Below are 11,783 nucleotides of genomic sequence, written 5' to 3'. Positions count from 1 at the left end.
AAACTATGTTGACATCATAAGTTTCCACCACTGCCATACTTGCTCTTAATTTGCATCACTGAAAGGGGAAAAAGACTGAAAAAAACCCCAAGAAGTTCATAAATGTTGTTAGTTCTTAAAAAAGAATCGCTAAGCAGTATGTTTAACACTAAAAGCTGGAGGGTAGGTTACATGATGGCTGATTTAGATAACTTTTCCTATTCCCTTCTGCCACAGAAAAGGAGTCAGGCACAGAGGTATTTTTCCATGGATCCACAGAAAATCGTTGTCTAATCAGGAGTATAAAATGCTTTCCTGCTTCCCAGCTCTGCCTGCTCCCGAAGCCTCGACTCTCGCAAACGGCGCGTGACACACAGATGAGAGAAGCTGTGTTTTGTTCATAAACAATTGGTTTTATTTCAAATATGTGCCCTTGTTGATTCGACAACGATGTCTGGAGAATCGTGTCCTCCACAACCAAAGAGAGAACTGATTTGGAAATCTTCCACCTGACTTATTTGCTGATGATACCTTGACACTGCTTCCCTCCTCCTCCTCAGCAGCTGAAACTATGGCTCAGGGTGAGCAGAAACCTGCACCTTATTCTGAACTGGCTAAAAATACAGTGAACAAAGAATTAGTAAATCGACCATTCAGGGAGGCAGAGGGCTATGAATATATAGAAAAAACATAAAACACCTTATTGGGATTTTTAGTGATTTTTTTCCCTGCAAGTCAGACTAAAAATGACTTTAACTTTAGTGTCTTCCTGTTCCCTCCTCATCCTCCAACAGAAATCCAAAAATGCTTGATGTTCCTAATTTAAAATCTTGTCCTTCTCCTTCCAAAAAAGCAGGTTATGTGGTATGGAGTGAACAAGACTGGACAAAGCCTGAGTTTCACATGGATGAACTGCTGAGTATCTCTTCTTACTATTTGGTACAGGTGTGCGCGTTGCGTTTCCGTTGACTTACATCATTAAGACATGAAGCAAGTTATTTTGGATGCTGATGCCAATCTGAGCATTAAGGAAAAAACTAACAGTGCCTGGGTCCTGGTACAGGTGGTCATGGACTCACGGAAGTTTCTTGGTTTAATATTTACACGGACGTTTTAAAATTATGGTCTGTGAAATATATTTTCCAAAGATGCTCCTATATTTGAGGAAAAAAAAACAATAAGAGAACCCTTGATCCAAATCTCATCTCTTTTTAGAAGTCTTGTTAAAAATTTTGGTTCATCAATTTATCTTAGCACACTTAAAAGCAGAATAGAGAAGAATGACATTTTTTAAAAAAAGAGAAAGATGCTGATCTCTACGGAGACCGTCGCTCTTTTTTCAGAAGTAAATGACACTGAATGGTGCGAATTCGATTCTTCGCTGGGGCAAACTCCGGCTGAAGTTTTAGTGTTGACTCATACCATTTCATTGCCTTTTCAAACTCTTCCTACAAAGAAAGAAGATTGCAAAGAGTCAGATTCTAAAAAAACAGTAAACACTCACATTTTCTATGCCTTTCGTGTCCTAAGTAGTCGAGCAGCGTGATATGCACAAAAGTAACTGAACCAATCCTTGTGGTTTAGGATTTTTTTCCTCCTTCCCCAAATAACTCTGATATTTTCTTGGGCCAATTACCCCATTCTGCACGCTCCATGGAAGGGAGTTAAATCACTGCTGAGCATTATTGACCAACGTTCTTGCCTTTCTATTTTAATAGTAGACCTTAGCATTCTTGCTGTAAAATAACTTTTAAAAACAGGTTTCAGTCAGAATTTACATAGATCAAAGCTTTAAAAATCTTGGGCAGTGCAAAAACATCAACTTTGCTGAGAAGCCAACAGTTTTAGAAACAACTTGAAATTATTTTTAAGAGATTACTCAATGTAAAGACCGTAAAAAAAAAAAAAAAAAGGAACAAATAAACCCCCTAAAACTTAAAAAGCATACAGTAGCTAGATGATTTCAGTTGACAAGCTGGACTCCAGAATGGTAATAAGAAGCATTCATACTGAAATAACATCTATTTTTAGACAGCTGAAATCTAAACACCTATGCCATCTCACTTTTTTATTAACTAGGAAGGCACACCAACATCAAATAGTGTATTAGAAGAAAAACGAGAGGGGAAAAGACCCAAAACACTCCGGGTTTTTCAGTCACTGTCAGCACTGGTTTTCTTAAGTTCCTTTTCTCATTAACTTTATTGGTACAGCAGAGATAATATTAATTTCCAGCCACATTATAAACACTAACTAGATTGATATAAAGCTGTAAAGTCTTGATTTTTTTTTTAAAGTATATTTTAATACAGTTTCAACAGGAATTACACGGAAAATTCTGTGTTAGTTTGAGGGAGCACTGATAAACAGCAATGAAAACAGAAACCAGATTTTTCCATTTTTAGATGCAATCATTTACATTTGCTGTGATCTGATATTATTTTGATGCTCCTTTAGATTCCCACATCAATAGTTCCTATAGCATCCATCCATCCACCCATCAGTCCTTAACAGGGCCAACTGTTTCCCCTTTGCAAGGTAACTTGCTGAAAAGTTTTGCAGATAATGTTGGCTGCTATAAAGCTGTACTATTAATTATTAATTAGCATGACATCTTCTACAACCTGTTGGTCAGAGCCAGCTCTCAAATACAGCAGGTTAAATACGACGTAAATAAACTAACTTGTCTTTACATTAGTACAATTTGATCCAGAAGTCAAATTTTGTCCTGTTGCTGCAGTCATTTCATATAATGAACATGGGGCTTCATGGAGGTATCTCCCAGATCCAGGGAGAATTATCCGTAGGCGCTGCGCTAACTTTAAAAAGGCATTAGCAACTCCAGGATCAAACTTCTACTTCATTTCTTTCAAACATCTGTCAGAAGTAACACCTTAATGGACCAAAGTCATGCTTTTCTTCAGTTTGTTTCCACTGTGTTTGACACTACTGTGCATTTCAGCTCTTCCCAACCCTGACAGCCATAATACACGACTGCCTGCTCAACTCGCCCCCTTCCCTCCGTGATCCCCTCAACCACAGGAGCAAAACATTAAGGATAAATCTCTGACAAGTGCTGAAAACTGGCTGGGATACACAGGAACATTTGTAATGGAAAATACTTTTGACACAGACAACTGTATCAACTATGTCTCAGTCTAACGGTGCCTTTTTTACCCCTCAAATATACTGGTCCCACTAAGGATGAAACACACAAGAACCAACCCAGCGTTAGTAAGATAAATGGAATGAACATTTTCTGTTCAGAGTAAGCACTGAAAGCTAAATTGTACATTAGTAAGTATGAAGAAATTTGAGTTCAATCTGTGAATTATTTTGGGTGCTGATAATCCAGATACTGAAATTAAACTTCCCTTCTGGGCGTTTGTTCGTCACAACTGTGAACTGGGTTTTACTCAGTATGCTAAGCTCAGCTCTTCAGGATAGAGACCCAATTTATCATTAATTTTCCAGTATTGCAAAAACATCCCGTGTTTAGGTTGGCAGACAACCACAATTATCAACTGTTTGCTACTCTCTTAACAAAGCTTTGCAGACAGCATCCTGAAGACAGCTTATAAAAATGCTGGCCTTCAAGTACTAAATGTGTAGTAAAATGAGTAACTAAGAGCTTTGGCATGGAAAAAACACTCTTTCTTGTTGATCCTACCCTCATTTCTTAAATGTTGCTCCTCCAAAATTATTTGTGAGAGTAAGATTTTATATATATATATGTATATACAGATACACACACGCACACTCTACCAAAGACAAGCTATAACCAAGTGACAGCACACTCACCATTGCTACGTAGACGTTTGCCAGAGTGAAATGATTAACCACAAAGTGTGGTGCTATTTCCACTGCCATAGATGCCACAATGATGGCATCATTCCAGAGTTTTGCGTTGTGGAAGATGTTTGCTAGGCTTATTAGTGGTACATCCTGGAAGAGAAGAGCAAGCGATAAACAGTGAGGTTCTTCCCATTGAAATCAAGACAAACAGAAGACTCCACCACCTGGCAGCTCTCACTTGGTTACTGCCCACTCCACTATCTGGTTAATTTGAAAGTGATGAGTCAGATCTATTTTACTATAACAGGGCATTTGGATCTGAGTTATAAATGAAAAACCCTCACATACACACATCTACTCACAATAGTAACAAACGCTACTGTCGCACAGACAAACAACTCGAAAATTAACTCACTTCGGTGTCCTAGTATGTACCTTTATTTTTTAAGATGCTCTTATGCTAGTTTTCTCCCCAAATGCATTCTCAGAGACAAGAAATGCAGTTTGTTTGACCGCTCTCCTTCAGCTCTTGCACAAAAGCAGAAGGAATATGAACAAAAGGGGACAGCATGGAGGTGAAAAAAGGGTCTAACCATTAGTGCAACCAATGCACTGGTTTTTATCCTGCCTCTGACACAGAATTCCTATCTGATGCTGGATAACATTTATAAATACAATTTTCTCAGCTAGTCACTGATGGTTTGTTTTTTATTTCCTGGATTTCCAGGCTGTGACCTTGTCTGACTGACAAAACTGTTGAGCCCTGACAGCCATAACAGACTCTGCTCAGAGTTGGGCTTCGCACCTTCAAAGGACAAAATGCTGCTTAGCAGCAAGTCGTAGGTGTCCTGAACAGGACAAAAAAAAATTTTGGATGTATTCGATCCCTGCCTCCTTGACCTCTACAAGGCAAGGAGTACCTTTGGTGGATAAGCCACTCGGGCTGGCAAAGCAGATATTCTGGAAGTTAGAACCACAAAAAAAGCCCACAGGAAAATTGATTACCTTTTATTTACATGAGAAAAGGCAAGAGAAAGTAGCAACAGTGCATAATATACTCCTCACATCTTAGGTTAGAGGACTGGTCCAGACAAATGCTGATGAAGATTCAAAGTCCTACATAACGGGAAAGTTCAAGCCCGCGTTGCCCAGCGAGGTGTCAAACTCACTGAACCGTGCAGGAAATTCCACTGAACCTCTTTAGCAGTTGTCTTTTTTTTTTTTATGATTATGATTATGATTACGATTATTATTCTTTTCGTAAAAAGACCCAGTCCACACTAGATAGGTGGTGAAACTCTTGAGGTTCCACCACAACTAGCTAATACCTAATACATGGTAGACACTCAAATTGCTTGCCTTACACAATGTTTGCCTTAACAACAGTCTCTGAAAGCTCTAGTAGTGACAAGCAAAACGTTATTTTATCCGAGTAGTGGGCACGTGTGTACGCACCTTCATGTGATGGGGTGCGTAGTGCAGCGCTTGCCGTAAGCAATCGATCGCCTTCTTTCCTTGGCCCTTCACCCTCCAGTAAAGAGCTGCCATGCTAGAGAGGACCCACGAGGTCTGATTCTGGCAAAAGCACAACACGAAAACCAATCATCAGTCTTCCTGTCTTCACTCTTCTGATTTATTTGATATATTGAGGTAGAGGGTGTTAGGCTTAAAAAATAGCATTAAACTATTTCAAAGCAGCAAAAAGTTTCTTATCTAACAATATATATGCAACAGCCAGGTAAATGAGATTGCCAAATGAAACCAAAAACTCCAAATGCAATATAATTTTCTTAAAAAAGGAATAGCAGCTGAAGAGCTTTAAACAGCATCAACAGCTTCTGCAGCCACAACAGCTTCTAACCAGCTGTCTGACGCTGAGCATCTAGATGTATATACACATTAGCCAACATAAAGCAAAAAAATTAGCTAAGTTTGGACTTGTAGCTCTCTGGAGTCACTGGAAAGAGAAAGGATGCTCTGAGATGCAGCTCACAGAAGGAGCCTGACAAGCTGAGCTGAATTAAGTTTGGTGCCTCTAGCTGGCTGACTCCCCTGTCACGTGTTAGAAAGGAAAATACTATGTGCTTGAATTCTATGGACTCAGATAGAGTAAATGAATGTTTATGCTCACATATGCAATTAAGATAAGTAGCCATCTTGATTTGTTTGATTAGCTCTTGTGAATACTGAATGAGACTGGTAGACAGAAGAACTGCATTTTAATTCCAACACAGCTAAGCTTACTGAGAATTCTGTTTCTGGTCTCAGCACTAAATTTTCAGCATATTTGGATAAAGCTTGCTGTCTGCAGGGGGAACTGCAGCAGGTAAGGGAAGAAGTTAGTACACATTTAAAGAGAAAAGAAAGTAAATCTTGTAACACGAGCTAACAGTAACACCTGGAACAACCAAGATATATTTGCTTTAGTTTCAAAGCACAGTCAGGTTCCTCAGATGGCTTCTGGTAGACTAGGCTAGGGGCACCAAACTGTTTTGGCTGAGCTCTCTATTCTACAGTAGTTTGGGATAACCTCCCCACCAGCTGTAAACATGTAAAAACAATCCCTGCATCCTTATCTACCTCGTAGATCCCGGGAAAATTACGTCCATGATCATCATCATCTCCTAGTATAGAGATACATATGCAAGACACTTGACAGTGTAAGCACAGGATACAGCTCAACCAAATACCTGTAAGGGCATTACAGATGCTGAATAGACACAAATCCCTAGTCCGAGTACTAATCCGTTCCTTGCCTGGGATTTCAGACAAACAGTTCCAGACTGGATTGACCAGCACACGTCAGTCACGAGCGGTAAGCCCAGACTTCTCATTTTTCTCATTTACACATACCTTTTCCAACGCTTTGGCTATTCGAGTACCAACTTGTTCTAATGACTGTGGTGAGTACTGGTCTTTGCCAAGATTTTGTAGCACCTGTGGAAAAGGAATAACAAACACTTAGATGCTGGAACCTTGTAAGAGATGTCCCTCACTTGTTGGTTGCTTTTTTCCCCAGCCTTTTACAAATGCTTCAACCTGTTCCAACCTAACCATCACTGTCTGTCTTGAGTTAACACTATATGTGTCACCACTCAGTGTCATAACTCCATGGCACTGGATACTAAGAATGGTAGAAGTTTATGTATGCTCAGATGGACTTCTCTTCCACTAATTCATCCAGCAAAAGCTATAAATACAAAGACACTAATGGTGCTTTAGGATTTCATAGAATCATAGAATGGTTAGAGTTGGAAGGGACCTCAAAGATCATCTAGTTCCAGCCCCCCTGCCATGGGCAGGGACACCCTCCACTACACCAGGTTGCCCAAAGCCTCATCCAACCTGGCCTTGAACGCTTCCGGGGATGGGGCATCTACAACTTCTCTGGGCAACCTGTGCCAGTGCCTCACCACCCTCTGAGTGAAGAATTTCTTCCTTAGATCTAACCGAAATCTCCCCTCTTTCAGTTTAAATCCATTGCCCCTTGTCCTATCACTACATGCCCTTGTAAAAAGTCCCTCTCCAGCTTTCCTGTAGCCCCTTTAAGTACTGGAAGGCTGCTCTAAGATCACTCCAGAACCTTCTCTTCTCCAGGCTGAACAACCCCAACTCTCTCAGCCTGTCTTCATTTCCCTCAGGCCAGATCATAGATGGCTGGGAAAACATTCTGGTAAAACACCGCTTTCAGCTTGCATTGTTCTTACAGTTTTATCCAAGCATTCACTTGCTGAAGGTCACTTCTGGAGACAGGGCACTGAGCTAAACACACTTTGAATCTGCGGTGGTACGGCCGTTTTTGTGTGAGAGCCTTCAGCTCTGGCATACCTCCTTCAGTTGACTTTCTCCAGTGTAATGCAAGCTGGCCCGACTAGAGACACCTTGCAGGTGGTCCAAGGTGTGCATACTGGCTGGTAGGTTTGGGTTACAAAGGGGCTCCACGGCTGGTTCTTGCAGCTGCGTGGCAAAATCGATGTGTTCTGTAATGCTACAAAGGTCGTAACACAAGTTGAATCAGTCAGGAGAAGAAAACAGATGAGTCGTTACAAAGTTCTCTAGTGAGTGTAAACTGCCCAGAACTTGGCAGAATCACATTTGGGTAGCTCAAGAAGCAAGAGAAACTGGATCTTCTGTCTGCACTTGCACTTTTCTTTGCAAGTCTATTGATGAAATACCACATAATGTTTTCAAACTTCTTTGAAATCCTGGCAGTTCCTTCTTAAAGAATTGTAAAATCTTCAGTTCATGCACCCTGAAGCCCATATAACTGTCTTGCTTTAGGAAGTAACTTATTCCAGGTTCACGTACAAGATACTTACTCAATGTTTTTAGCAGAAACAGCAAGCCATGTGCTGGCCACAGTTGTAAGCTCTACCCTACGGAGTTTCAGGCATTCATCAGGACTTGGCCAGCCAAGGCTACGATAGTCACGCATTTTTCCTTGAGAATGGAGGAAAAAAAAAAAAAAAAATCAAAATAGAAGAAACTGTCTGGAAGTAGAAAGACATTCTACTTCAGTACGATGATTTACAAAATATTTTACACCTGTGGATGCATTCCCTATGTTACAAAAGTCACAGTCTCGCAGCCGGATTTCTTTAAGAACATTCCCGAACGTAAATGGACTGAATGGATCTTGTGGGATCCAAAGACAGAACCAGCTCCTACACAAAAGAGATTAGGAGGTGGGGTTTTAAAACCTGTATCGTTACACTTTTTCAATAGCTGCACATTCAGAAAAATTAGAATCATAGAATCATAGAATGGTTAGGGCTGGAAGGGACCTTCAAAGGTCATCTAGTCCAACCCCCCTGCAAGGAACAGGGACATCTCCAACTAGATCAGGTTGCTCAGGGCCTCGTCCAAACTGGCCTTGAACGTCTCCAGGGATGGAGCATCCACCACCTCTCTGGGCAACCTGTTCCAGTGTTCTACAACTCTCATGGTAAAAAATTTTTTCCTAATATCCAATCTGAATCTACCTCCCTCTATTTTAAAACCATTACCCCTTGTCCTATCACAACTGGCCCTCCTGAACAGCCTCTCCCCATCTTTCTTGGAGGCCCCCTTGAGGTACTGGAAGACCGCTATAAGGTCACCCCGGAGCCTCCTCTTCTCCAGGCTGAACAGCCCCAACTCTTTCAGCCTGTCCTCATAGGAAAGGTGCTCCAGCCCTCTTATCATCCTCATGGCCCTCCTCTGGAGCCTCTCCAACTGGTCCATGTCCTTCTTATGTTGGGGGCTCCAGAACTGGACGCACAAATTGCCACTCTTGTTTACAGGTAAGGTCTCTACTTAAATGTCCTTAAAGAAAGTTCATAAGCGAGTCATCATTTATGTCCCACAGCTACAGTAATCACTAACAAAAGTTGATTGCTCCATCTTCTGACAACCCCAGGTGAAAATTAGTGCCATTTCTTTTCAATGATTAAGACAGATGGTGGCTTTTAATGCATTCTTACACTCAAGATAGCAACATTTCTGAAATTATTAAGCAAATACACTCCAGCCCTCCCATTTTGCAGGGAAGATAACCAAGGCAGAGAAAGGTTGAATAACTTGCTTTATGTTAAACAGCTCACTGGGATAAACAAGAACTTGATCTTCACATGTGAACCAAAGCCTACTGAAATCTACTGTACCGAGTCCTAGGAATACAGCTTGTGTTAACTGTTAGGAAACATTTTCCTCTCATATCAGAAACATCCGAACTGTTTGGAACATAAGAAAAATTCATTGGAGCTGTAAATTTGCACGGTGGGAAGCCAAGTTTAACAATGTGCCAGTCTCTCGTACCAGCTACACAGGCAGTGTTTCAGTATTTGTTTCTAGTTACCTGAAATTTTGCCCATTTGGATGGAAATCCTACTTCCCACCCAAGGTATAGTAAAACGTTTCACCATAATTTTGCAAAATAACGATGAAGTCTGTAATACCATGTCTTTTGGAAAGCATTCTGATTAAAGGAAAATTAACTTCAAGAAACACTTGGAAACTTCAGAGGGGAATGACCAGTTCTCACCACCACCACTGTGAACTATCTGACTGTGAGTTCTTACCTTCATGAACGGCAAAAGCTAGCAAGAGGTATGGAAACACCACGCAGGGACAGTTCAGCAGTCTTAGATAGTCAAACACAGGTCAGCTAGCATCATTTCCCTGTTCTACCAGGAACTTCCCAGGTGACCTCCAACATGTTACTCAGACTTTTCATAATTTAGTTCTTGCAAAGAGGATGTTGGTGGACCCGACAGAAGCGTTAGGAAGATAACTACTTTAGAGTCGAGGGATGCTGTGTAATAAAGCCACAAAAGTAGCTCAGGGGAGAGAAGATGTATCAAGGAAAGGATAGGTGTGTGCTCATAAATGATAATATCTTTTCCTGTAATCCCTCCCCCACCTTTAAATATTTAATTCAGTAACTTACATTTGTCGGTTGGTAAAAAAGAAGCGTGTTAAAGATTTAATGTAAAAAAGCCTTGAAAATGTGAAATCACTTTCTAGGTCATCGAGTTGTTAAGGACTGAAACGTACTGGGGACCCATCTTTGCTTATACATCAGCCCTATGACAAAGATTTTACCTCCATTAAAATCTATGTAAGATAAAAAGTATGGGGGCCAACTACTTTGGTTCTCTTCTTCGGCATCGTTAGGTTCCATCAGCTCTAAACTCCATCCCAAGCAATCACGTGCTGACGATTTCTGCCCACCTGAACACACCAGTGGAACTAGCTTGCCCCATAATAATAGACCACTCTCCAATTCCTGTTACTCAACTAGCAAAAACTACACTTCCCTCTCCAAATCGTCTCATCTGTGGGTGCAAAACTCTACTCTTCTGTAACTCCAGTCTTCTGGAAGACAGTATAAGTTTTCTCTTATAATATCACCAAACCAATTACAGCAGAACACTTAATTTTTAAAATTTATTTTATTTTTATTAGATCAAGTTTTCTGCCTTTTGTTTTTGAGTTGTGTGTCTCCTGTTTAGTCAGTAATCTATTCAAGCTCTCATCCTGCATTTGTCCCCAAAGGAGTGTCTCTCATCTGATTAAAACTGAACGGGCAGAGAAGCTGGTTTAAGAAAAAGATCACTAAAACCTCCTCTCTCTTTAAATACTTCTACTCACAACATCTACCTCTTCCATTCTCCACTCTTACCATCTCGTCCTCAGAAGTTCTGGGAATTAACTAGAAAGTTTTCACTCAGCAGATAAAGTTATGCTGCACGTCATGAAGAAGGTGCAGATGGAAGAGATTTCTGATTTTTCCATGTACTCATCTAGAAGGCATATTTCACTACTTGGGTTTTTGTGACACACGTTTATGGTAACAAACCAGTGTAATATAAAAGCTGCAAAGGAAATAAACCAGAGTAATACAAAAGTTGCAAACAACTTGCTTTCTCTAGAAGCAGCAGGTTACCTATTGGTCCAGGAGAAGGTATCTTTGGTCCACTGATCTCCAGGGCAGTTTGGTAAAAGTTTTCGTTTTCTCCATTAGTCCCCTCTTCCCCATGTCTCCCAGCTGGCTCCTGGAGATCCAAGCTTTCAGCTTTTGGTTTCTTTAAACGTTTGACCTGAAAAGTGATCTACCAAAAAACCAGCATTGGCAAGGTTAACGGTAAGAAACACCATGAATGTTATCAGCTCCAATAAACTACTTGTTTTAGCCCAAAGATTCAATTTCAATTTTCAATTCAAGATTCAATTTCTCTCTCCCTCCCTTCCCATCTCAAAGCATTGTCTAAGCCTGCTCACTTTCACTGCATCCCACCAAAGCAGACAACTTCAATCTCCAACATCGGAGAAAACCTATGTAACTGCTAGAGAACTGAAAGGCATTTTTCATTACATATTTTGTTTGCAACATGATGAAAGCAGGTATTTCATTGTTTTCATGCTCACTGGAACTTTTGGTTAGAAACTCTTCTGCTTTGTGAGCAAGAAGTTTGAAGGCAGCCAGCATCATTCAACACCTAAGCTCTTGCTGCTGATAATCAAGACTT

At 40.6% G+C, this 11,783-nt stretch overlaps 1 protein-coding gene across 1 annotated transcript in view; it reads right to left on the bottom strand.

Annotated features, from left to right (window-relative positions):
- Positions 1–377: 377 nt before the first annotated feature.
- Positions 378–11,783, bottom strand: part of TTC17 (tetratricopeptide repeat domain 17) — a 55,511-nt gene continuing 44,105 nt past the window's right edge. Inside the window, 7 exon segments of the mRNA XM_086613371.1 lie at positions 378–1,427; positions 3,781–3,924; positions 5,230–5,349; positions 6,628–6,711; positions 7,603–7,762; positions 8,094–8,214; positions 11,201–11,366. Of these exon segments, the coding sequence (XP_086469497.1) occupies positions 1,296–1,427; positions 3,781–3,924; positions 5,230–5,349; positions 6,628–6,711; positions 7,603–7,762; positions 8,094–8,214; positions 11,201–11,366 (927 nt within the window). The 3' untranslated portion in view covers positions 378–1,295.

This window comes from Tauraco erythrolophus, chromosome 6 (genome assembly GCF_009769465.1).
Source record: "Tauraco erythrolophus isolate bTauEry1 chromosome 6, bTauEry1.pri, whole genome shotgun sequence".
NCBI classification, from domain to species: Eukaryota; Metazoa; Chordata; class Aves; order Musophagiformes; family Musophagidae; genus Tauraco; species Tauraco erythrolophus.
Note: the sequence above shows the minus strand (reverse complement) of the source record. Positions and strands in the feature narration are given on the sequence as shown.